Source organism: Gallus gallus, chromosome 27 (assembly GCF_016699485.2).
Source record: "Gallus gallus isolate bGalGal1 chromosome 27, bGalGal1.mat.broiler.GRCg7b, whole genome shotgun sequence".
Taxonomy (NCBI): domain Eukaryota; kingdom Metazoa; phylum Chordata; class Aves; order Galliformes; family Phasianidae; genus Gallus; species Gallus gallus.
Genome location: NC_052558.1, coordinates 1,279,265 through 1,305,719, shown reverse-complemented (window position 1 = coordinate 1,305,719; position 26,455 = coordinate 1,279,265). Strand labels below are relative to the sequence as shown.

At 51.9% G+C, this 26,455-nt stretch overlaps 1 protein-coding gene across 2 annotated transcripts in view; it reads left to right on the top strand.

The window, feature by feature from the left end:
• The window catches only part of SCN4A (sodium voltage-gated channel alpha subunit 4), a 31,586-nt gene extending 6,162 nt beyond the window's left edge, over nucleotides 1-25,424 (top strand). For both annotated transcript variants that reach the window (XM_046904370.1, NM_001389406.2), the window contains 25 exons: nucleotides 1,182-1,480; nucleotides 1,758-1,876; nucleotides 2,243-2,332; nucleotides 2,779-2,907; nucleotides 2,994-3,085; nucleotides 4,441-4,737; nucleotides 5,978-6,041; nucleotides 6,423-6,564; nucleotides 7,371-7,583; nucleotides 8,488-8,643; nucleotides 8,828-8,951; nucleotides 9,327-9,565; nucleotides 10,539-10,712; nucleotides 11,046-11,402; nucleotides 14,517-14,945; nucleotides 17,558-17,687; nucleotides 17,850-18,004; nucleotides 18,285-18,458; nucleotides 18,972-19,094; nucleotides 19,295-19,573; nucleotides 20,815-20,868; nucleotides 21,468-21,605; nucleotides 21,827-21,931; nucleotides 22,529-22,799; nucleotides 22,941-25,424. In XM_046904370.1, coding sequence (XP_046760326.1) covers nucleotides 1,217-1,480; nucleotides 1,758-1,876; nucleotides 2,243-2,332; nucleotides 2,779-2,907; nucleotides 2,994-3,085; nucleotides 4,441-4,737; nucleotides 5,978-6,041; nucleotides 6,423-6,564; nucleotides 7,371-7,583; nucleotides 8,488-8,643; nucleotides 8,828-8,951; nucleotides 9,327-9,565; nucleotides 10,539-10,712; nucleotides 11,046-11,402; nucleotides 14,517-14,945; nucleotides 17,558-17,687; nucleotides 17,850-18,004; nucleotides 18,285-18,458; nucleotides 18,972-19,094; nucleotides 19,295-19,573; nucleotides 20,815-20,868; nucleotides 21,468-21,605; nucleotides 21,827-21,931; nucleotides 22,529-22,799; nucleotides 22,941-24,133 — 5,511 coding nt within the window. In that variant the 5' untranslated portion in view covers nucleotides 1,182-1,216 and the 3' untranslated portion in view covers nucleotides 24,134-25,424. The remainder of the gene's footprint in view (nucleotides 1-1,181; nucleotides 1,481-1,757; nucleotides 1,877-2,242; nucleotides 2,333-2,778; nucleotides 2,908-2,993; nucleotides 3,086-4,440; nucleotides 4,738-5,977; nucleotides 6,042-6,422; nucleotides 6,565-7,370; nucleotides 7,584-8,487; nucleotides 8,644-8,827; nucleotides 8,952-9,326; nucleotides 9,566-10,538; nucleotides 10,713-11,045; nucleotides 11,403-14,516; nucleotides 14,946-17,557; nucleotides 17,688-17,849; nucleotides 18,005-18,284; nucleotides 18,459-18,971; nucleotides 19,095-19,294; nucleotides 19,574-20,814; nucleotides 20,869-21,467; nucleotides 21,606-21,826; nucleotides 21,932-22,528; nucleotides 22,800-22,940) is intronic.
• Nucleotides 25,425-26,455: the final 1,031 nt, after the last annotated feature.

Sequence of the window (26,455 nt, the reverse complement as noted above, 5' to 3'; positions counted from 1 at the left end):
TGCTTTTATCGCTGGGTTTTGTAATCACTGTAGGAACACATCAATACTATGCACCAAGGGTCTGTTCCCAACGGACCTATAAATGTTCTCCTTAATTACAAAGGGTTTTCAGCTCTCAGCATCCAGCAGGGCGGTTCGGGGTTGGGGTATGAGGAGTATTGATCCTAACACTCTTTCAGGGTCAGCTGCTCCGTAGCACTGCATAAAGCATTGGAGTGCAGAGGGGGCGATGCTCAAGGTGTTGCTGGTCGGTGGGATGCTCATCTTGGGGAGGGGATGCATCCCTTGCCTCACCCTCCCCAGAACATCAGGATTCTGCTCTGGGCAGCACTGCTCATTCAGACTGAATTTTCCTATTTCATAGAATGATAGAATGACTTGGGTTGGGTTTTCTGTGAGTTGGATTTATTGAGCTGGGGGGCAACAGCTCCTGGGTGCCACCACCACCTGCTCCCCACCTTGTCTCTTTCTGATGCTCTGCTTTTCAGTGGGGCCACCCTTACCTCTCTCAAACGGCCCACCCAATTCTGGCATGGAGAACTTTTCTGTAAGAACATGCCATTCTTGCTTATTTTAGCTCAAAATACGACTTCAGCTCCTCCCCCTCCAGAGCAGAGCCATGCGGTGCTGTAGGACACTCACATTCCTACCATGGATAGGTGCTGGGAAATGACCACCGACCACCAGAACTGAGGTCTTCTGGCCGAGGAAGCTCTTGCTTACATGTAAGAGGAAAGCTTTGATCCTTTGCAACACGTTGCAAAGAGCTGGAGCGGTGCCACTGGTGCTGAAGGTGTTTGATTTTGTTGAGCAACCTTGGTTGTGAAATTACATGTCTAATGAGCCAGCTGGTGCAGCGCCCAGGAGAAAGGCAGTGTGATGATGCTTTTCGGTTGGCTTTGGGAGGGGAAGGGGGAGGCAGGGTGTGTGCAACCCAGATGTGTCTATTTGGGTGCAATGTCTGCATGCAACCCAAGCATTTTTCTCGTGATTTCAATGGTTCTGGAGCTGTTGGCCGGAAGAAAGCCAACTGCAAAAGCCAACCAAAAACTTTCCATCACCAAGCTCATAGATGCCCTCACTGTCCTCATTGGGCATCACCCATCTTCAAAAACCAACCTTGTAAAAGTCCCCATTGTTCCCAACCAGCACCACTTTCTGAGCGCCGCTCTCCCCAGCAGGTCGGGCGCAGGCGTCCCGCAAGCAGAATGAGAGCATGGCCGGCCTGCCGTACATCCCGGGCCCCGAAAACCTGCGCCCTTTCACCCCTGCCTCGCTGGCTGCCATCGAGCAGCGCATCGCCGAGGCAGAGGCACTCAAGCTAAAGAAGCAGCAGGTGGAGATGCCCGAGGAAGAGGAGCTCAAGCCCAGCAGTGACCTGGAGGCTGGCAAGAACCTGCCCCTCATCTACGGGGATCCCCCCTTGGAGCTCATCGGGACCCCCCTGGAGGACCTGGACCCTTTCTACAAGGATAAGAAGGTGAGGGACAGTGCTTAGCCCATGGGTGTTCGGTGCAAGACCCCAAAAAACTCAGAGCATGAACCCCTCCTTCTTCCATCCATGCCTCTGGGTCCCATCTGAGCCCATCTTGGTGAGCCAAAGCTCCACGTTAGTTTGGTTCCTTCTCCTCTGAAGCAGAGCATCCCTTCCTTGTCCTGTTCTCCGGCCTCTGGAGATTCAAAATATGCGCTTCTAAAGGCATCACTTTATCCATGGAGTTGTGTCAATTTGTGTCCCACCTCTCTTCTCTCTGCAGACATTCATAGTCCTCAACAAAGGGAAATCCATCTTCCGCTTCTCTGCAACTCCTGCGCTCTACCTGCTGGGGCCCTTCAACCCCATCCGGAGAGGAGCCATCAAAGTGCTCATCCATTCATATCCTTGCTTCAGTCCTGATGCTGGAAGGGGAGAGGAGGAGAGCTGGGGGGGGGGGGGGGGGGGCGGTTCTGGTGGTGTCATCAGTAATTTTCATTGGGTTGGTCACCCCCGTGACCAGGATCCAGAGCTAGAGCTTTTGTCCCTTCCCAAGGAGTGGGTGCCTGAAGGTCTGGGGCACCTTAGTGGCAACCACCAAAAGCTGTCCTAGCATCATTTTGCTTGGAACAAGGAGGACACCCATATATGGTGAAGCTTCCTAAGCTGACATCCAAGCCTTCCAAGCCAAGAGGTTCTTGGCTTCCTACCCATGAGAAGGGGGAGTCTAGGCAGCAGCCACAGCAGTTCTCCTTGACCAGACTGTAAATTATTCAGCATGTTCATCATGATCACCATTTTAACCAACTGTGTGTTTATGACACTGAGCAACCCCCCGGCGTGGTCCAAGAACGTGGAGTAAGTCCCTGCTGGACATGGGGGGACATCCTAGCCTGAAGGGATGGGACCAAGGCTGCAACAGGCCTGTTGGGATCCAGGCACCCTTCAGAGCAGCAGAAGTGTCCTTGGGAGGTGATGGTGGACTTCTCCATCCTAAATGTCCCCGTTTAGGAAGGGACATCCATGCTCTGCATCAGGCATTGCAGAGAGAAGTGCTTCAGAGTTGCCCAAAATCTGAAGGGAAGGGAAAAAACGTATCATTTTTTTTTTTTTCTGCAGTTCTCCACAATAGGGCTGAGAAGGGTTTAAAGAGAAAAAAAGTGCTGATAGTGCATTGATAGCAGTCAGAGGTGGTGAAGGACTGTCACCATAGGTGGTGAGATGTGCCAGCTCACTCCGCTGAGTGGAGGTTATGGGAGAACCTCCCCCACTGAGCATCCCCTGAGTCACCATTCCCATTTTAGATACACCTTCACTGGAATATACACCTTCGAGTCCCTCATCAAGATACTGTCAAGAGGTTTCTGCATCGATGACTTTACATTCCTGCGTGACCCGTGGAATTGGCTGGACTTCATGGTCATCTCTATGGCGTGAGTGCAGTGGGACCCTGGGGACCCTGGGGACTTTGGGGACAGTGTGGGGTGACATTCATACCCTCTCCTCTGCCATCCCGCAGCTACATCACTGAGTTTGTGGACCTGGGGAACATCTCTGCTCTCAGAACCTTCCGTGTCCTCCGGGCCTTGAAAACCATCACAGTGATACCAGGTGGGGCAATTAGCTGTGCTCACTCATTGTTTCATCAGCAAAAGCTTCTCTCCAGCCAGACATGGTGTTTTTAGGGCTTCTTGGGGATGCTTCCTTGGGTTTATGGCCCCATTTAATATGATCCTTACAGTCTCCTCAGTCTTTGTGGCCATAAATGCAGCTTTCTCCCCATTGCTGGACTGGGATATTTAATGGCTCTTAGTGCAAGTGGTGAGCATTTAACACCAACCCCAAATATCCATCCTGCAGCATTAGGGGCACGTTACCAAATAGCTCTGAGGGGTGCTTCCCAAATCTGGTACCATTTCAAGACCCCACGTGGACACGGAAACAACAGGTCAGACCCCTGAAGGGAGTGTAAGATAAAACTGAAATGGCAATTTATCATCCCACTCACTTTGTGTCCCTGTATCTTCCAGATCTCTGGGCTTCCTATTTGAATAATTTTATATTTCCTTCATCAAACAAGCTAAAAATTGTGCTTTGGGAAAAAGTGCACTTCGTTCTTAGTCCCAGGGCTCTTATTTCTGGCATGGCTTCCCCCCCAGGAGGCTCTGCAGAAATAGCAGCTGCAAAAATAAGCTGGTTTTGAAGGGTGGCCCTAATCATTTTCCCAACATAGACGAGCCCTGGGAGAACAGGATTTTACCTAAATAGCTTGGGCAGATGGGGAACAACAGGGCTAAAAATCCCACGTCTTCAGGGATGTGCCTCCATGCACACTGCTCTGAGCTGCCTGAAGCTCAATGTCAGGATGTCCCGGTGTCACCCATCACCCATGCAGACAATTCCTCGTCAAAAGTCCGCCGCCGTCTGCAGAGGAAGTGAGTTAATCCCGGTGCTTAATGCAAACTGTCACTTCCATCCCCTCTGCTCGAATGCCGGAGGGTTTCTCTGGAAGGGGCCAGCTGGCTCCCGGCTGCCTGTAGGACAGCACATGTCGGGGTTTGGGGTCATGGGGGTTTCTGTGCAGCCAAAGCTCAGAGCGGTGCATGGCATCATCCAGTCGGGTTAGCGAATTGCTGCCCCGTGAGCTATGTTGTGTGGTCTGTTCAGCAGTTTGGGGCTGAAAAGCAGCTAAATTGTGGTGTTTGGGAAAAGCATAAAGACAAAAGGAATGGCTGGCTGCCAGCAAGGATGGGCTCTGAGTTGTGATGCCCAGGTCAAGGCGTGGAGACAGGTGGCTGCCCTGCTGTGAAAGGGACGTTGCCCATTCATATGTGAGGTCTGGGTCCATGGGGTGAAAATGGGGATACCCGTGTCCCTACCAACTCCAGAGCTTTGGGAAGCACCGTAGCACATCCTCTATGATCAGTAGATGAGCAGGTAGCTCAGTAGGGCTGATCCCATCCCAGGGCTGAAGACGATTGTCGGAGCGCTGATACAGTCGGTGAAGAAGCTCTCGGACGTCATGATCCTCACTGTCTTCTGCCTGAGCGTCTTCGCCCTCATCGGCCTCCAGCTCTTCATGGGGAACCTCCGGCACAAGTGCGTGCGGTGGCCGCCCCTCAATGACACTCTGATGGGGGACTTTGGGCTGGACAACACCACATTGGCCAACGCAACGCTCTACGGCAACTTCACCGATGGCATTGATGGCAACTTCACCGGCAACAGCACCTTCGATTTCGAAGCCTACATCAACGATGAAGGTAAGGACTCACTGCTCCCATTCTCCACTCACACACCACCATGGTTTTCAACTTACCCCATTCTTCCTCCGTGTCTGACCAGGACTGTTTGTTCCAATGAGTTCTGACCAAGACGGTCTGTTCCCATGGGTCTTCCCGTTGAGGTGCTTCAATAGGATTTGGGTTTTGCAAGAGGATACGGCTAGTGGGTGAATCAGGGGTTGTGCAAACTCAGGGGGTGGACAGATGGAAAAATGCCAGGGAAAAAAGCCCAAAAAAGTGTGGTAGTTTATTCTTGTTTGGCTCGTTTTTTTTAACACTACATGAAATTTTAAATATAGCATTAAATCTGCCAGGGAGGCTTCCATTTGCCTTTAATTGATGTTTTCTTAGAGATTTCTGAGTAATTGTGGCTTTATTCTTTTTTTTTCTTCCATCAACACCCTCTTGGCCCCCAAGCCTGGGGAAAGCTCAGCCCCAAAAATAGGCTCTGCCTTTGAACTCCTCACCTTGTGTAATCAATCTGACCACTAGCCAGACCCAAACACAAAAGCCCAAAGCAGGAGGCAGCATCCAAAAGCAATATTGTGTTGGAAAAATCCATTCGGGGTCACAGATCGAATGCAGACTTGCCTTGAGCAAGCTGCACTCCAGGGACTGTCTCTAAGGAGATGTTTCATGACCCATTTTGGGCACTCAGTGCTCAGGAGAAGGTCGGGTTACATCTGGGCTGAGCTCCTTCACCCTGTTGGGGAAGTAAGCATCAGTTACAGGAAGGCTTCTTTGCAGGGGTGCAAATTCAATATATGGGATCTAATGAGCACAGCACAAATAGCAACAACACACTGGGGGCGTGTATTTGGGCTGGCAGCTCTTGGGGCCAGGCTGAATGTGTATCACCTGAGCAGCAGGAGGAAGGCGATGGCCATGGGCCCTTTCCCCATGTTTTTGGACCCCTACCATCCCTGTGCTCCTGGGATAAGCTTTGCTAACCCACCTTCCCAGGAGCGCTGACCCACTTGGCCATTCCCAGCCCTCAGTGGGCTTGCAGCCATCCAGTTGGGCAGGTGAAGCAATGCCACGAGGCCTCTGGAGCTGGGGATAAGCAGTGCAATGCAGAGAGCAAAGCCAACAGGGAGGAGAGAGCCCAGCTCTGGGACATGGGATAGCTACTCTGACAGCGAGAACTGCCAAGAGCTCTAAAATCTATATCCATGTTTATTTACTTTTCCCATGTCTTGCTTTTTCCCCAACTGTGAAGCAAATTTCTACTTTCTGGACGGAGCGCTCGATGCCCTGCTCTGTGGGAACAGCAGCGATGCTGGGTGAGTGCAGTGGTCCCCTCTGGGTGGGTCTCTGCAGGACCACTGTGCAACCCAACCATCCCATGTGCACCCAATTGGGTGTTCTCCTGCCAAGCATTCCCACCACGGGATGGAACAACTGGAGTTGAGTGCAGGTGCTCCATCACTGGAAGCCCCCACCATGAGAAGCGTCCAAAGTTGGGTGGGAAGAGGCTTTGAGTGATAGGATCTACTGAAAGATGCCCCAGAAAAGCGGATCTTTAAGGGTTCCTCCCAACCCCAACCATTCCACAGGCTGTGGGCACGCGTGGGGCGGTGACAGGGACTGATGCCATCTGCCCTTTGACAGGATTCTAGGAAGTGATTGATTCAATTGAATTGAATCAATTCCTTTGATTCTAGGAAGTGCCCAGAGGGGTATGAGTGCATGAAGGCGGGCAGGAACCCCAACTATGGCTACACCAGCTACGACACCTTCAGCTGGGCTTTCCTCTCCCTCTTCCGCCTCATGACACAGGACTTCTGGGAGAACCTCTTCCAGCTGGTAGGTGCCAGTGGGACCACAGGGGGTGGGTGCATGGCTGAGCTCCTCAGGGACTGCCTGTGACTTCTATTTCATTCCCCTTATTTTGTGTATTCACTGTTCACATGAGAGTTCTACCATTTCAGTGCTGCCCGTGGCCTCGTAAAAAGTCACTGGATTGGAAACTCATTGGACTTTGACCCGTGGCTGAGGGACAAGACATGGATGGGGCATTGCTCTCACCCAGCTCCCCTCTGTGGTGTATTATGGAAACTAGGGAGTTACAGAAGTATTTAGTGTAGTTCTGGCTTGAGATAATGCAGAGAGTAAGGGGGAAAACTCTCCTCCTGGACATCCTACAGGCAGAATTTACATGAAATTCCAGTTTTCCTCTCGATAGTGGGTTCAATCCCTCAGTCCAGGGCTGGTTAGGTCAGGAAAGCAAGACTGAAGGCTATGTGTGTCCTCTGGAGATGATTATTCCCTAATCCAGAGTTAGAGTGTGCCCCAAGGGTGGGACCTGAGATACAGCAGCGCAAGGCCATGAGGAGTTACCAGTCCCACCTTGAGCCTCCAGCTGGCACTGAGCAGTGCAGTTGGGTTTGCCAAGATCTCAGCCCATTCATCCCATCCCCAACCCAAAGCCGTGAGCTGCAGGAAGGTCAGTTGGGCAATGAGCACCACTTGGGGAGATGGGAGCAAAGTCTCATCTTCCTCCCATGACCGGTAGGAACACAGTGCCAGACTTGACCAACCACTGCAAGACGTTTCTTTGGAAGCATCACATTGTGCCAAGGTGTGACGGCTCGTGCTTCCTCTTCCCACAGACACTACGTGCAGCAGGGAAAACGTACATGATCTTCTTCGTGGTGGTTATATTCCTGGGTTCCTTCTACCTCATCAACCTCATCCTGGCCGTGGTGGCCATGGCCTACGCAGAGCAAAATGATGCCACGATGCTGGAAGCACAGCAGAAGGAGGAGGAGTTCCAGCAGCTCATGGAGCAGCTGAAGAAGCACCAGGAGGAGCAGGAAAAGCAGGTTGGTGGGAAGGAAGAAGGTCTCAGTGAAGGACGGTTAGAATGAGGGGAGAAAGGGAGAGGCAGAGACACACATAGTGATATTCCTAATTGTGTAAAATCCAGGGATAAGTCCTGCTTGCTCTCAACCAACTAAAAATGATAACTGAGTAACTATTTGGGGTCACCAGCTGAATCCAAAAGTTGATACATGCATGGAAAAAATAGGCTGAAAAGATTTTAATTTCCACATCTAAAGACCGACACAGGGAGCACTGGGAGGCAGCAGAGAGGTGCAGCACACAACATGCAGATCAGACTGAAAGGAGGTGAGGAACAAGGCAGGCATCAGAATAATCGGTCCCAGTACAGCACATCAAGAGCAGAAAGTCTGGCAGAGCGTCTGCATGTGCAGATTGCAGTCAGGGTAGGAAAGAAGCACACAAGGGAAATAGGGTGGCTGCAGCAAAGTTAAATGAATTAGCAAACCATTTGCTTTTGGCCAACACTGGAAACAGAATACTTCAGCATCTTGCCTGAGTCCTGGTGTCCTTGTAAGAGTTTGGGCGTATGACAAGTGCTTCTCTTACTCATTTGGAATGAAAGCGTATTACAAAGATTAATGTTCTCCACAAGACAGAAATCAGAGGTTTTACATAGAAACATAGAATTATGGAATCATTGAGGTTGGAAAAGTCCTCTAGGATCATCACGTCCAACCCCAACCCATCACCACCATGCCCGCTCATAGAGTCATTGAGGTTGGAAAAGACCACTAAGATCATCGGATCCAACCGCTGTCCCATCACCACCACACCCACTCACCACACAGTTATGCCCTTGTGAATTATTCACCCTGCCCAAATTCAAAACATGTGAGGTTTTGGGAAGTTCAGACTGCAGTGATGGAGATGTGGTTGCTGCAGTTGCAGGACAGGCAGTCCAGCAGCAGTTCCCTGCACAGCAGCGCGGCCGGGAAGAAGAGCGACTCGGATCTGAACAGCGACCAGGACAAGGCAAAGGACTGCAATGGGCAGGTGGTCCCCAAGGTTGTGCTGCAGCGCTCCGCCACGGTGATCGAAGTACGTGCTCTGCCCCTGCCGTGACCCAACACAACCCCCACATCCTTTAGAAGTGCCCGCTGGTCCTACCAATCCTCCTGCAGCTCTATGTTGCACCCAAGGTCTCTAGACCATGACCCTTTTGTCTTCTCAGCCTCTAAGTGCATTCAATACTTGTTCACCTATGTGTCCTCCTCTCCTCTAGTTCAACCCAGCCAACGAGACAGAGAAATCAGACTCCAACCACCTCACTGTGGGCAATCAAGATGGGCCAGGGCTTGAGAAGAGGGTGGGGAGTGCCGTCAGCGTCATCTCCAACACCATGGAAGGTATGGCCTGGCTGCATTTTGGGCTTGGGTTGGAAGAGACCTTAAAGATCGTAAAGTCATGGAATCACAGCATGGTTGGGTAGGAAGGGTCATTAAGGATTGTAGAACCATGGAATCACGGCATGGTTGGTTTGGGAGGGACCTTAAAAATTGTATAACCAGAGTATCACAGCACAGTTGGGTTGGAAGGGACCTCAAAACCCTCCCCAGTCCCACACTCTGCCCTGGGCTGAGTGCCCCCCACCCCATCAAGCTGCTCAGGGCACCATCCAAGCTGAACAACTCCAGGGGTGGGAGCTCCCAGGAATGGGTTTTCCCACCCAGAGGAGGACAGGGGAAGCTCACGCTGATTTCAGTTTTCCTTCCTGCCCTCAGAGCTGGAGGAAGCTCACCAGAAGTGCCCGTCCTGGTGGTACAAATTTGCCCACACGTTCCTGGTGTGGGACTGCTGCTATCCGTGGCTGAAGCTGAAGCAATTTGTCAAGCTGGTGGTGATGGACCCCTTCGTGGACCTGGGCATCACCATCTGCATCGTGCTCAACACGCTGTTCATGGCCATGGAGCACTACCCCATGACAGAGGAGTTTGAGAACGTGCTGACCGTGGGGAACCTGGTAGGCAGAGACCACCACCCCCTCCTTCCTTGCTTTGAGCCACAGCCCCCAAACCACCACCAGCGGGCAGCTTTCAGCTGCATGCAATCTGCTGGTGGGACAAGTCCAAGAGGTGCCTGGTTGGTTTGGCAAACCCATCCAAGGGCTGGGGAAGAGAAGAGGGAGGGCTGCAGCCTCCCTCCTACCACCTTGCCCTGCTCCAGCACCTGCTGGGACCTCTCTGCACACAGGCATGCTGGTGACACATGCTCAGCACATAGCTGCTTTGTCTCTGGTTTCATTCAGGAAATAAAAGGGGATTAATTGGCTGTTGCTCGAAGCACGGTCACGCTGCAAAAAAACAGCTCCAGCTTCTTCCTGGGGACGGTGGTGATTTCTGGATGTGTACAGAACCAGTGGGACTGGGGAAGCCAATGGGGCTGGGAGCGGGACAAGCAGTTCTGATGCACACAATGGGATGCGATGGGGGCAGCTCCTGGGATGCTGGTGGGAGAATCCACCCCATGACCCACGCCCAGGGTGAAATTTGCCCTCTCTGCATGCCACTCCGTGCAATTCAACTGAGGACACTAATTGTCACATCGCTGATATCGCCCTGGAGTAATGTGATAATGCTCAGAGCTGTTGTGGTCCCAGGAAAAGTGATGTGTAGGAGCTGGCTCAGCTGTTCCACAGTCCCGTATCATTCTAGTTCATGGTGCTGGGAATCCTTGTGACAGAAGGGGATTCCTTCGCCAATTAGAATTCTGGTTTTAATTCCCACCCTTTTCCAGAAGCAGTCACCACTGCTCCCCACCATCCATACTGGGAGGTGGTAACCAATAAGAGCTGAACCCAATGGGACAAAATGCTCAATTCGGGGGAAATACCTCATTTCAATTTGGGTATTTCCCCCAAAATGAGGTGCTGCCCACCCCACACAGAAGCTTGGCACTGACTTACAAGCAGACCAAGACTGCCATGTTCCCCACAGGTGTTCACGGGGATCTTCACGGCAGAGATGGTGCTGAAGCTCATTGCTCTGGACCCCTACGAGTACTTCCAGCAGGGCTGGAACATCTTTGACAGCATCATCGTCACGCTGAGCCTGGTGGAGCTGGGGCTGGCCAATGTGCAGGGGCTCTCCGTGCTGCGCTCCTTCCGTTTGGTATGTGGCATGGGGATGAAATCTGTGGGTTTGGGGTGGGATCACCAGAGGGGTGGGGAATGGCTCATTCAAGGACATTCATGGCAGCCACCAGCTTGGCCCCAGTTAAGGACAGAATCATAGAATGACTAGGGTTGGAAGGGACCTCAAAGATTGTCCAGTGCCAACCTCCAGGATAACAGCACCATCTGAGCCAAGTATTGAGGAATGCGACTCTTAGCAAAGCTGTTGGGTGTTCAATCCATCCTAAAACTGCCACGTGAAGGTCCAATCCCAACCCCTGTGGCAATGAAGACCCCCAGCAACTCACACCTTGCCTCCTTGCTCCTACAGCTGAGGGTCTTCAAATTGGCCAAGTCTTGGCCCACCCTCAACATGCTCATCAAGATCATTGGCAACTCAGTGGGCGCGCTTGGGAACCTGACACTGGTGCTGGCCATCATCGTCTTCATCTTCGCCGTGGTGGGGATGCAGCTCTTTGGGAAGAGCTACATGGAGTGCGTCTGCAAGATCTCCCTCGACTGCACACTGCCCCGCTGGCACATGCACGACTTTTTCCACTCCTTCCTCATTGTCTTCCGCATCCTCTGCGGTGAGTGGATCGAGACCATGTGGGACTGCATGGAGGTGGCCGGCCAGACCATGTGCCTCATCGTCTTCATGATGGTCATGGTCATCGGGAACCTGGTGGTGAGTGGCAGCGGGACGAGGGAGGAGGGTGGCATGGGAGGACGTCCCCACCCCCACTCACTGTGCTGTAGTTGATGCTGTGAAGTGAAGCTCACCTGTAGAGCCGTCCCCTCTAGGGCTGGTCCTGTGGGTGGAGGATGTCATGGGGTGGACATCACCTCCACCCATGGCACTCTGGTTGATGCAGTGCATCTCAGCTCACCTATAGGTTGACTCTTGTAGGGTTGGTTTAGTTGGATCTGTACAGGATCTCCCTCCTGCATACATCTGTGCTGTGTACTCAAGTCTTAGCAAAGTAGGATGATATCAGATTTCTATCTGAGGGATATTCAGCTGAAGTCAGATCAGAAGCAGAAGGGGAAACTGAGGCACAGAAACTGGTGGGCCCCATTCGCCCCCCGCTAACCTGACCCGCTCACCACTGCCTGCGAGTTCCAGGCGAGCACGGAATCCTTTCTAAACTTGGTAACCCGCTTGCTGGCGGCTCTGGAGCTTGTTTTCCCAGCAGCCTGGGCCCCGCTCTCCCTTCTTAAGGAGCAAGGCAGGGGAGGGAAGCGCAGCAGCTCACTGGATCGCTCCTATTACTTGCCAGGGTTGTGTAAGCCCTTTGGAATTTGCTTTGAAAAACTATCTGCCTTGGAGCTGCTGACGTGTTGCCCTGCATAGTGCATGGCTGCTCCTGCCCCGTATGGGTGAAAGCAGAACACAGACCTCCCCAGGGCTCATATTAGCAGGGAGCATCCCTGTTTTGGGGTTAGAAAGTTGGGATTTGAGTGCTGCGTTGCTTATGTGGGGTGTTGAGTCTGTCTTCTTCACCCCTTTCCTCTCTGGAGCAATAGGACAGTGCCGCTCATCCTGTATTGTTAATGACACTCAGAGCATTTCCTTTGGAGTTACTAAGGGAGAAGGGAGGAAACCCACTGGGTGACACAGTGATGGAGTCCTGTCCAAAAAGGCAGCACCGACAGAGGCTATTAGCTGTAATTGGTACCTAACGTGAGCATTACACTGATGGGATACTGGGGATTTATTTAAAGATGCGGTTTAAGTCATATGGCATGAGCCATGTGAAAACAGCAGTGACCTTGAATAGCAGCTAATTCCCTTCTCAGACGCACTGCTGGCACAAAAAGGCACAAACACCAACAGCTGTGGGCTTGGCCCCACGGCCGCTTTGCACAGCATTCCTGGGTCCTGCTGAATCTCCATGCTCTGCACAGAGCCCAGCTCACAGTTCCTGGCGTGCTGTGGGGTGGACAGTGCCAAGCATCAACACTGGGGTTGCCCCGGGGTCCAGGCACATTTTGGGCATGGCACAGTGGGATTGAGCTGGAAAGAGGTCACGCGTGGCGTGCACATCCAGCGAGCTGACATCTGCAGAACTGAAATTCTGCTCTATGGAGCGCGGTAGGAAGGGGTGAGGTTAGGGATGTGGCTCTGAGCTGCTGCTGGAGACCCCAGGAAGCTTTCTGGGCATACAGTCACAGAATCATTAAGGTTGGAAAAGCCTTCAAGATCCCGAACCCCAGCCCAACCACACCATGCCCATAACCATGTTCCCAAGTGCCACATCTCCACGGTTCTTCAACATCTCCAGGGATGGTGACCCCACCATCTCCCTGGGCAGCCTCTGCCAATGCATCACCACTCTGCAAGAAGAAATTTTTTCCTACTATCCAATAAGAGGTACTTTGGAAAAAAAAAAAACTCATCAGAGGCGGATAGAGCCTCAAGTCCAAGAAGAACACCAACCTACACGGCCATCAGCAAGTGTAAAGCAGCTTCCTTCACCAAAGTGCTGCTCAGCCAACTGCGTAACATCAGGGGCATCCCTTCAGCGGGGATTAGCAGGAGAACAATTAGCTCATGCCCCGACACAGCGAGCAGCCAGCTCTGCCCACGTGTGGAGCTGTGAGAAATTGATGCTGGGGGATGGAGGCAAGCCAGCACCTGGCAGCTGAAGGGCTGCGGGATGGAAAGCAGAGCCTTCCATGCACCAACACTACATGACACAACCCAACCCAACACAACATGAGATGATACAGCATAACCCAACCCAACACAAACCATCACAACACAACACAATATGACATACCACACCACACCACAACACAAACCATCACAAAACAACACAACAGGACATACCACACCACACCACAACACAACACAAACCATCACAACACAGCGCATCCCAACACAACCCAACCCAACACAATACGGCGCACTACAACCCAACACAGCACAACACAACACAACATGACACAGCATAAAACAACGCAACATAACACAGTCCAACACAACACAACATAACCCAACATAACACAAAAGAAAACAACGTAACACAACTCAACACAACACAGCACAATCCAACGCAACACAACCTGACACAACTCAACCCAACACAACCCAACACAGCCCTGCAGGACCCCTTCCTTACTGCCTGCCCCCCAAAACCAGTTAAGAACCCAGGAGCTGACTCCATACCTCATTCATTTATCCCCATCTGAGGGTGCAGGGTGGGGTGACAGCTGCAGTGGGACCAGATGTGGGGTATGAAAAATATCACAGCTCGATGCTGGCTGCTCAGCCATGTGGATCCCACAAGCAGCTGCAAACTGGGCTGTATGGGGATGAGTAAACCCCACTCTAAGTAAACCCCAGGGGTTACCACGTTCTTATCTCATGCTGTAGCCATGTGGGGCCACAGAGGAAAGGCAGAATGAGTGGGGCCAGGCCCTGGCTGTGCAGAGGCAGTCCAAATATCACCAAACCCTCTTGGTCCAGACTGGGATGCAGGACACAGAGCCGCGTTGGCGAAGCCATTGGCTGCCGTGGGTTTTGTTTGGGGATAGTTAAGTTTATGATGCTCGAATCCAAAGGGTACTGCAAAGCTGGATGGGTGGAGGAACAAAACCTCCAGGCAAGGTTTAGAAATGCCATGCCTTGAAAAAGTCCTGTGAGGTGTTTGCTTCCCACTGTACTAAAAAAAATAAAAAAGGAAATTTGAGAAAAATCTCAAGAGAAGAGTTTTGGTTGCAGCACATTCAGTGAAGGGATCTTCTCCATGGCTGCAGGGATGGATGTCCCCATTGGTGTTTGCTTGGTCCCTTCCAGGTGCTCAACCTGTTCTTGGCTTTGCTGCTGAGCTCCTTCAGCGCCGACAGCCTGGCAGCCTCTGATGATGATGGTGAGATGAACAACCTGCAGATCGCCATCGGCCGGATCACCAGGGGCATCGACTTCGTGAAGTCTTCTGTCCTCATGCTGATCCGGAGGCTGTGGAAGGGCAAAAAGGTGGCCCCGGAGGAAGAGCAGGAGCCCAGCAAAGGGGACAACTCCGTGCTGAACCATGTGGATAGCAGCCCGGATCCCAAGCCAGATTACATGGACGGAGTTGCAGGGAAGGAATATTTGTTGATGGACGAGTTGGACCACATGAATTTCATCAACAATCCCAACCTGACTGTGCAGGTCCCCATCGCCTCGGAGGAGTCCGACCTCTACGAGGAGACGAGCACTCAGTCTGACACTGAGGATGCCAAGGTGGGTTGCAGGGCTTCAGCCCCTAAACAATACTGTTTGGGGTTACTTTTAGCTTTTCCACAATGTGGACCAAACTTGGGGTGTTTCAGCAAAAAATGACTCTGTTTCCCCCCCATGAGATGGGGGTCCAAGCAGAAGTTTGGATCAGGATATGGGGTTTTTGCTAACGCCTGCACCACCAGGCCAGTGCACTCCTTTTGGGGTTAAAGATGTTTTCCAGAGGAACTTGATGCCAGGAAATCTGCTGATGGCACTAACATTGGATCCACTGCTAATGCCTCCAAAAGCAGCATGGGGGAGGGAGGGCACGGAACCAGATGGACGGGCTTAGCACGAGCAAACATGAAGCGATGGATTTTGGATCCAAAGCTGACAAGACAGCTGATGTCGACTGCATCGGGTCAGGGCTCATGGGACACTGATCTGTGAGAATGAGAGGGAGAGGAGATGAGAAATGCAGAAAAACAATAGCAGGCACTCTAAGGAGGATGGTGATGGGATGGGATGTTGCTGCTAGCCATGGGGTTGCATCAAGAATATGGAGAAATGTAGGGCTGTGGGATTGCATATATTCAGGAAGGGAGAGCAGGGATGTGATGCTAATACCCACATAGCCACTATGGGAGGACATGTCCAGCCTGGTCCATGCAGTCCTAAGGCCCTCAGTTCCTTTCTCATCCCATCATCTGTGCTGGACTGAGTGGAGAAATTCCATCAGTTATGGCCAACAGGGTGGAGGAGCATCTTCCCAGAAGGATGGGATGGGCTGGCAGCCACTGCATGAGATTCCTGCCTAGTAATTAGAAACGAGGTGTTAATTGATAGCAGCTCTGAGAAGCCTGCTGCTTGCTCACTGAGTTCGCATGCCGTTGATTAGCTCCAGATGGAGCCAAAGCCTTGCGCTGGGAACACGGTGACAAAGACAAGCTGGGAGATTTCTCTGGATGAGCTGCTCAGAAAATGCTGACAAACACTCTTCCCTTTAACAGCAGCTGCCTGCTGAGACCACACCACCAAATGTGCCCCGGGCACAGGGTGCTGTGGGGCTCCTGGCTTACAGCACTGTTTCCCAGCCTCCTGGTGGTTCTGCCCGCCATGTGTCCTGGAGGCGGGTGGTTTCCATCTGTCCTCCCCCAGGGTCACAGCTTGCATGGCTCCCAGCTGAGCTCTCCTAATCCCCCTGCCCCTCCTCTCCTCCCAAGGACCCAGCAGGGAGCTGCCCCCAAAGAAATGCCTTCACCCAACGGCATGCTGTGGTCGTGGGGCTGTAGGCAGTGATGATGCCCCATATTACCCCCATCTTGGGGTCTTCCCTGGCCTGCAGGAGGACGGAGCACCTCCTTTAGGCACCACCAACCTCAGGGCAGGATGATCTCCTTCCATGCAAGCTGACACCATCCTGCATTCATTCCTCCCTATGAGAACCCCATCCAAGATCTCCTGATTGCTCCCATTTGGATGGGCGGGTCTGGAAATTTGCTCCTCCTTCTCTAAAAGCCAGAAAAAAAGTAATAATAATTAAGAGGTAAAACAGTCCCAGGAGCGTGCCAGGGTTTTCTCTCATTATCAGCCCCTTCAGCCTTGCTGAGTGGTGTCTGGGAAGGCAGCCAAGCTGAGCGATGCAGGGAGAGCTATTTGGGACACCGGTTTTGAACTTGGGTGAACCTCAGCCTACAAGCCCTGTGAGCCAGCAGAGTGCCACGGTGGCCAACCGGGCTTCTGCTGGTCTAATTATGCCATAGGGTGATTAGAAGTGCATTCATTAGGGCACACGGAGATGGGGGTGGTGATGGGATGGGAGGAAGGATGAGGACAGTAGCCCCTCTGAAGCCAGATGTAAAGCAAAGACTGTCCAACTCCACGTATCTGTGATGCCCCAAGGTTTGCAGCCCTCATTATTCAATAGCTTTTCTCGGGGCTGTTTTCCCTGGAAAGAGATTCAGAGCAGCATCCAAGCAAAGGGCTCCCAACCCTTTGGGAACGGCTCCTGCCATCATATCAACTTGGGTGGACCAGTCCATCATAAAACCCCAACGGCAGATGACAGCTCCATCCTACTCACATAAAACCCCAACCTCAAATAATTCCTTTCTCTTTATGTTGGATTTAAATCGACTGCAAGGAGGGACCTGTGGTTTTGGGAACCAGCCAAGAGCTGGAAAGCTTTAGGAATATTGCCATGATAAAGAGGAAATGTGTAGAAATGGAATCAGAGACACCTGAGGATTAATTACTGGCAGTATCTCCTGAAAAGCACCCCACATTCCCTCAGCTTTCTAATTTCTTGTGTGTTTTGCCCCCATCAGGAGAAGGGCTGATGCCTGCACTGGCAGTACGGTGCGTTGGCTGGAGATGGTCAAAAACAAAAAATCCAGTGGCCAACACAGGCACTGTGTGGTTGTTTCCACACCAGAGGATCCAGTAGGTCTGTTCTTTCCATTGAGAAAGTCTTGATGGGGCCTCTCCGTGGGGCCCACCCCCCTTGGGAGGAAAGTTCAAAGCCATACATGAGCATTCCCTACAAAAAGTTTGTTCCCAACTCATCTCCTGTGGAGCATCCCCTGGCCCTGCAGCACCACCCTGACCATCCTGAATCCCCCCTCCTGTTGCAGAACCCCCTTTCCAGTGACAACGCCTCATCCCTGTGCAGCACCGTGGACTACAAACCACCGCTGCCCGAGGAGGAGGAGGTGGCCGAAGAGGCTGAAGAGAGCAATGAGCCCGAGGAGTGCTTCACTGAAGGTGAGAGCTATGAGCACCTTGGAGAGGGGTGTTCCAAAACTCCAAATTCTCCCATTTCCATGGAGATGTTTCCCAGGAGCGGACATCTCCAAATGGGGTTAAAATGCCATCACGGCGCAAATAGCAGTGGGGAGGTGACCCAGGCTCTGTCTCCACCTCCAGGCTGCGTCAAGAGGTTTCCCTGTCTCCACGTGGACATCACCAGTGACAGAGGGAAGATCTGGTGGAACATTCGTAAAACCTGCTTCCTCATCGTGGAGCACGACTGGTTTGAGACCTTCATCGTCTTCATGATCCTCCTCAGCAGCGGGGCGCTGGTAGGTCCCATCCCTCCTTTTTCCCCTTCCCCTTCGCTCTTCAGCAGCTGCAGGCCAGATGTTTTAGTTAAAACTCCTTTTGGGCCATGCCTGCTCGATGCAAGGGGATCTAAGCATCCTCCAGGTGCCCTGCATTGGTAGACCATGATACAATCCTCCTCAGCCTTCACTTTTCAAGCTGTCCCAGGAAAGTAGGGATGATGCAGCCACGGTCCTGCACCAAGCCGTGCAGTGGGTCTAATGGCAGAATGACTGTCATGTAGCTCCACATCTCTTCCAGGCTTTTGAGGACATCTACATAGAGCAGCGGAAGGTGATCCGCACCATCCTGGAGTATGCTGATAAGGTCTTCTCCTACATCTTCGTCATTGAGATGCTGCTCAAGTGGGTGGCCTATGGCTTCAAGGTGTACTTCACCAACGCGTGGTGCTGGCTGGACTTCCTCATCGTCGATGTAAGTGGTGCTGAATGAGAGCCTACAATGTCATCCTTAGCGATTTAGGGGGCTGTCGTAAGTCATTGCTAACCAGCCCTTGCTTGTATGGGAATGAGGGCTTAAACAATGGTTTAAACTCATGGTGGCTGGGAGGAAGGGCCACCCCTTTTCCAGGCTGCAGGAACCCTTTCAAACCTCTTTTGGTGCTTTATGCGTGCACCAAGCACACCATGCTGTACTAGACCCCAGCAGAGGTGTGAAGGGACACGGGGGTCTCCCACAAAGCAAACATTTACCTGTCCAGTATTTCTGCATTCCACGTCACTTCTACCCTCCTACCCAAAAGGAAGGGACATCCTGGTGGCAGCCCAGTCACCAGAGACCCGAAGACTCAAAGCCAGTCCCTGTGTCCCAAGACAACACGATACCCACATGCTGGGAAGAGAGGAGGGCAGGAGATGCCAGAATATGGTTCACACTCTGTTTTTTTTCACCTGAGATACTACTCATTCCTCGGGCTGCTCCTTCCAGGTCTCCCTCATCAGCCTGACAGCCAACTGGTTGGGATACTCTGAGCTGGGAGCCATCAAATCCCTGCGGACACTGAGAGCACTGAGACCTCTGCGTGCCCTGTCCAGATTTGAAGGCATGAGGGTAGGTGCAGAGCTGGTCCCTTGCTGGTGACCTCCATTGGGAACCCATCCCTGGTGGTTTTCAGAGGCCTCCAGGTCAGTGGGTTTGAACACAGCCAAAGGAAAGGGGTTGGGTTTGGGTGGTGGAGTGTGGAGCCAGGATTCAGGCTCAACGATCCAGTTCAAGATTTTCTGTGATTCTATGGTTGTCTCTCCTTGCAGGTGGTGGTAAACGCCTTGTTGGGTGCCATCCCCTCCATCATGAACGTCCTGCTGGTCTGCCTCATCTTCTGGCTGATATTCAGCATCATGGGGGTGAACCTCTTCGCAGGGAAGTACTACCGATGCGTCAACACCACCACGGGGGACCTCTTTGACATCAGCGTGGTGAACAATAAGAGCGACTGCATGGCTCTCCTCCACACCAACGAGGTCAGATGGGTCAACGTCAAAGTCAACTTCGACAACGTGGGCTTGGGATACCTGTCCTTGCTGCAGGTGGTACGTACCGATCACTGCGCATCGTCATAGCAGAGGGTCATCCATCATCATCGTCATAGCAGAGTCAGCAATTGCCATCGTCATAGCATGGGGTGAACAGCATCAAGGTTAAAGTGAAATGCATGTCTGAAGCCCAGGCCAGGGTTCCTGGCTGCTGCTTAGCTCCAAGATTTAATTTAACCCAAAAACTCTGCAGGCTCGAGGAGGAAACGGGCAAGATAGAAGATGGGAGGGGAAAATTAAGTGTAGCAAGGGAACTGTTGGGGATGAGTACACAAAGCAGCAAGGTTGGAGCTGTGGGAAATCCTCCACAGCACGGCATGCAGGAGCAAGGAGGAGAAAGAGTTTTAAGCACCATTATTTGGAAAAGGAAGATGCTGTGACCAGGGGCATAGAGCCACTTGAGCCTCCCACTTGCTCGACCTGTCTCTCAGTCTTCCCAAAATCGAGACTCCCATCCCCCCTTCGCAGCCTCCCTGCATGGAGATGTTCTTGCTAGAGTGAGGTCTGCGACAGTCATAGGCTGCAAGAGTTTTGGCTGGGGAAGATGACGACTGGAAAAAAGAGCATGTGAGCATTGGCCATGGGTGAATGCAGCCATGCTTCCATCGAACTCACCACAGCTGAGCAAGGCGAGCAGAAGGGGAACTGCTCACCACGACGTTAATAAAAGTACAGGTGTGGGCTCTGTTATTGGGTCACTCCCACTGGATCCAGGGGAACTAGTGGTTGCAGAACTAAAGCAGAACTCAAACTGATCAACCAGCTATAAACTCAGCTTCCTCTTCAAGGCTTGTTGTTTCCTCAGACTCAGGAAATAAGATGTTCTGGCTTTTTGCTTAACAAATCAACTGCAGAAGCCTATAAAAGATGCAAGACGCCCCCACCTCAGTGGGACAGAATCATAGAACCATAGAATGACTGGGTTGGGAGGGAGAATGGTTGGGGCTTGGAAGGACCTCAAAGATCATCCAGTTCCAACCCCCCTGCCTTGAGCCGGGTTGCCAACCACCAGATCAGGTTGCCCAGGGCCGTATCCAACCTGGCCTTGAACACCTCCAGGGACATTCACAGACTCTCTGGGCAGCCTGTGCCAGCACCTCAACACCTTCTCCATGAAAAATTTTCCCCTGCCATCTGAACCCCAACCTAAACCCCAGAAGTGTCCCCATTGCCTTCCACTCCCTTCATAGCCCCATACACCTCCTGTTGAGCTTGCTCTTCTCTCCCAATCCCCACAGGCGACCTTCAAAGGTTGGATGGACATCATGTACGCTGCTGTGGACTCACGTGAGGTGAGGGACATCTTAGCACCAGGCTGCTTCCACCCAGCTGATCCATCCCAAAATATGTCCCTGTACCAGACCATGGCCATGGGATGCTGCAGCAGAAGGGACTTCCCCCCCCCTTCCCTACAGGAGCACAGATTTTCCTGTGTCCCATTGGGGGTCCGCCCCACACACCCACACCCTGAGCATATTGTTGCCTTTTTTTAGCTTCAGAAGCAGCTGTTCTGCTTGCCCCGTCTGCAGCTGCCGAGCACCCAAGCAGAAAGCTGTTTGGGGAGAAAAAGTGCTCTGCCCTGCCAAGAGCTCCCCTTGAAATTGGGAATTGTGAGACTTCGGGATGCTCCAGCTGAAATATGGAGCACAATTAAATGATGCCTCAGGCATCTTGCGATTCCCCAGCCCTACAAGCATAGAATGGGTATGGGTACCCTTGACCCACTGTCCAGGTGGTCCCTGCTCCCACAGAGACCTCTCAGCCCACCCCACATCTGCCAAAGGTTTTGTATCATCCACCTCAGCTCAGTCTGGGTATGGTGACCCCTTGTCTGGGGGCTTGGGGACACACTTGAACACCTGGGGTCACATTTCCCATCTCACCCAATCAGATTGAAGAGCAGCCAGTGTACGAGATCAACCTCTACATGTACATCTACTTTGTCATCTTCATCATCTTTGGAGCTTTCTTCACCCTCAACCTCTTCATCGGTGTCATCATTGACAACTTCAACCAGCAGAAGAAAAAGATAAGTATTTTCTGGGTCTGGTCCAGGACAGAGGGGAGCAGCATGACCTTTCTTTTCCCCACTGTGACCCTTTCTCATCATTTTTCCACGCATCGGGGAAAGGTGGAACAAAGGAGCAAAGAGCATGGGACAAATGGATGGGTGGAGGGTGTGTAATGTGATGTGTTTTTTGGAAGGAAGAGGTGAGTTCCTAAGTCTAATGGTGGTGATTCCCTTTATACTTTGGAGGCAAAGACATCTTCATGACAGAAGAGCAGAAGAAATACTATAATGCCATGAAGAAGCTCGGCTCCAAGAAACCCCAGAAGCCCATCCCCAGGCCCTCGGTACGTTGGGGTAATCCCCATGGCATGCAGTGAGCCACCAACTGTCCCAGAGCGAACAGGGAGGGTTTGGGGATGAGCTCTTCCACTACAAAGTGCCAATTCTTGGCTCCTTGGAAAGGACCTTGCTAAGAGTTGGGGTATCAGAAAAGGTTCACATCTGGCAACCTTGTTTGGGTCTGTTCTTCAGCCCTGAACCTGCAGAACAAGGGGAGATCGCTTTTGTAGGGGCTGAGGATTTCCTCCCATCTCCCCTCTCCAAGGAGTCAGACTGAGGGAAACCTCAGCTTCCATTGCTCCTAGAAAGGAAACTGGTCCACCCAATACATACACAGTTGTGATTTGGGCTTTCCCAGCTCAAGCGAGGTATTCTCCCATGGGTTCATTGCTGTCCTGATGGATACGCTTCGGAAACAACTATCTCCTGTGCCCACACCTCCTGGCCATAGTGGTTCCAGGTGCTGGGTATCCTCCTCCCACATCTTCCTGCACGCTCCTAAATCTGGTTCCTTCTTCTCTTTCTGTTGTGTCTTTGTTTTGTTTGTGTGTGTCCCGTGTTCCCACCTCACGTCTGGCTCTCCACCATCACCCCTATGACAGAACAAGTTTCAAGGGATGGTGTTTGACTTTGTTACCAAGCAAGTGTTTGACATAACCATCATGATCCTGATTTGTCTTAACATGGTGACCATGATGGTCGAAACAGACGATCAAAGCGAGACCAAAACAGACATCCTCTACAAAATCAACCTGATCTTCATCGTCATCTTCACTGGAGAGTGTGTGCTAAAGATGTTTGCCTTGCGCTACTACTACTTCACCATTGGCTGGAACATCTTTGACTTTGTGGTGGTCATCCTCTCCATCGCAGGTAAGCTTTGGGGGTTCCACTGGATAATGAGGAGTAGAAGTGGTGTGGGCAAGGGGGAAACCAGTGAGACCCTGTGCCACCTCACCTCCCTATCTCATGTGCAGAGTGTGCCAAGTTCACCTCTTCTTCGTCCTTTCACAGGTATTGTCCTCTCAGACATCATAGAGAAGTACTTCGTGTCACCCACACTCTTCAGGGTCATCAGGCTGGCGAGGATCGGCCGCGTCCTCCGGCTGATCCGAGGAGCGAAAGGCATCCGGACTCTGCTCTTCGCTCTCATGATGTCCCTCCCTGCCCTGTTCAACATCGGCCTCCTGCTCTTCCTCGTCATGTTCATCTACTCCATATTCGGGATGTCCAACTTCGCCTACGTAAAGAAGGAGGCGGGGATTGATGACATCTTCAACTTTGAGACTTTTGGGAACAGCATCATCTGCCTCTTCCAGATCACGACGTCGGCCGGATGGGATGGGCTGCTCAGCCCGATCCTAAACAGCGGTCCCCCCGACTGTGACCCCAACCTGGAGAACCCTGGCAGCTCAATAAAGGGCAACTGTGGCAATCCATCCATCGGCATCTTCTTCTTCTGCAGCTACATCATCATCTCCTTCCTCATCGTGGTCAATATGTACATCGCCATCATCCTGGAGAACTTCAACGTGGCCACGGAGGAGAGCAGCGAGCCCCTCTGCGAAGACGATTTTGAGATGTTTTATGAAATCTGGGAGAAGTTTGACCCGGATGCCACGCAGTTCATTGCGTACAGCACTTTGTCTGACTTTGTGGACACCCTACAGGAGCCGCTCAGAATCCCCAAGCCAAACAAGATCAAGCTGATCACCATGGATTTACCGATGGTTGCTGGGGACAAAATCCACTGCCTGGACATCCTCTTTGCCCTGACGAAGGAAGTGTTGGGGGACTCCGGAGAGATGGACGCCTTGAAGGACACCATGGAGGAGAAGTTCATGGCTGCCAACCCCTCAAAGGTCTCCTATGAACCCATCACCACCACTCTGAAGAGGAAACACGAGGAGGTGTGCGCAACGAAAATCCAGCGGGCGTTCCGGAGGTACCTGCTGAGGCGCTCGGTCAAGCAGGCGTCCTACATGTACCGGCACAGCAAGGATGAGGAGGCACTGTTAGGGGATGCCCCTGAGAAGGAAGGTCTGATTGCAACCAAAATGCACGAGATATATGGGAACAGTGGGACCGATGCGGAGATGGGCGCTGCTATTGATCTCGCACCCGTCCCGAGCTCAGAGACTCAAAGTGCTCCCATAGAAGCAAAGCCACCGGGTGGGCAGCGTGTCGTGAAAGAGTCATTGGTATAACAGAGCGACTCCAATTCCTGGCATCTGAAAAGACTCTGTTTGTATCTCCTCTTCAAGAGACCTTCCATGTTCACATTGGTAGGTCTTAGATGTTGAGCTAATTTTGGATGTTTCAAGCTGACACCTTCATCTTCTGAGCAGGATCTCCTCCTGATCCTTTTTAATAGCTCACTGCACTCGCAAAGAGTTGGATATTTTTCTTCTGTGATTGACACGTGAAATCTCTCTATTGTTGGTGAGAAACATTTTAGCTTTGAAATGATCTAATCACGGTAATGACGTTTTTCAGACATTAACAAATGAGTACGGCTGTCCTTTTACTTCAGGCAATTGTTCATTAATGTTATTTCACAATTTCTTGCGTATTACTCCCCCAGAGGGCAGCGGGTGAAAGATGAGCCAAGTGAAATAACATCAAGAACAATTACAGAAAGGTTTATGTGAGCAAAAAATCTCCGAAGTCTTAAAGTCGCACCTTTCTTTGGGATCTTTTAATAAGCTCTATGGATTTATTTTTGTTATATACGAAGAAAGTGCAATGATGTCTTAAACATTTGTTTGCATCGCCCAAACAAAGCATCTGCAGATACGTTCTCAGGGTTACATATCAGGTGTTAAAGGTCTCAGAATATGCATCAAAATCATAAATCATTCAGGTCTCCACGGTTTGAATGTAAACTCCATTTCTATTCATACTCCTGTTTTTCCCGTTCCATCCAGATTTTGTGGCAGGAAAGCAATGGGCAGAGGTGGTCTCCTCTGGGAATTCCCTGTAACCAAACCACTTTGAGCCCCACAGTAAGCAGAAATTAGTGTTAGTTAATGAGACGCATCCCCGGGGTCTGGGGAATGGTCTTTGCGTTGGGTTGCTCCAATGGGGCCCCGTAAGTCTTGAGATCAAAACAACCACGAACCAAAACCTCTTCCACTTAAAATAAGGGCTGCTGCGTGAAGCCAAAGGGTCTGTCTTCTTTTCCTTTTTCTTTTCTGTTTTTTATTATTATTAATTATTATTATTATTATTATTATTATTATTCTTTCTTCTTCCTCGGGCTGGTTTTGGCTCCCAGCCGTTGCGGATGCCCTGTGGCACCCCATAGAGCTCGGTGGGTCCCCACGCATTCGGCCGGGCGCTTTCCAGCCCGGGTTGAGGTTCACAATGAATGCTGCTTGTATGTACATGTCGTCGGTGACGGGAAAATGCCAAAGAGCAGAGTTTGTGTGAGCTAAAGCCATTTTTCTTTGTACCTTTCTTAAAATAAACAACCGTGAACGGTCTCTTATTACGATACCAAATGCATTGGTGTGTGTTAGGGGAGGAAGTGCTTTCCATACTGCTGGGGGGGGGGAAATCACCTCCCGAACTATAAACACCCCTCCCTCCGACAGGGGTCCAGAGACCTCCTGGATGGGGCAGGACTCCAATAGGGCACTGTCCAGAAGCTCTGGGCTGAAACCCCCCAGCACCCCCAGAGCTGCCCATGGATGCAACCATGGGCTGCTGAGTGCATCCTGCCAGCCCCATAGGGGCTATAGGAGATGTAGCTGTTGGTCCAGCCAAGGAGAAGGGGGATTTAGGGACCCTCTGGACGCGCCTGGACCTCAATATGGCACTGTCCAACACCTCTGGGCTGAAATCCGCCCAGAACTCCCAGAGCAGCACATGGATGGGACCATGGTTCTGCTGGGTGCCTCCTCCTAACCCTATAGGGGCTATAGGAGATGCTGCCATGGGCCCAGTCAAGGAGAAGGGTTGGTGAAGAGAAGGTGTAGACTGCCTTGAGTTGCCCCATACTGGAATCTGTGGGTGGAGCTGAGCCTGCCCCACTGGCTACATGGCAGCATCACAAGGAGGAAGTGAAGGATGTTCCTGCATCTACACGTGAAGGCTGAGCCACCCCCAGGACCTACTGAGGTCCCCATGGGACACGGCATGGCCTCTGTGCTATTTTCTCTTTGCCGGAACAGCTCATGCAGGGGCCAGTGTAATCCAAGCAGGGCCCCCACGCAGGCAGAGGGCTGCAGGGAGGGGTGGCACAAGCCAGCATCCCTCTCCCCACGCAGCAACAGGGAGGACAGCGGTGAAATCCAAGCCACCATGAATAGGAATGGGCTGGGGAAGGGTACAGCTGCCCAGCAGCAGCTCTGCACCGCTCGCAGCACAGCTTGTCCCAAGATGAGGGCACCTCCACTGCTTCTGTCTTCCTGGGACACCGTGGCCAGGCTGTTTTTGCACCAAGTGCTGGGCTGCTCTGCAGGGGGGAGGCACCTCTCCCATCATCTCTTTCCCTCCTGAGGACACAGCTTCTCAGGAAACCTTCA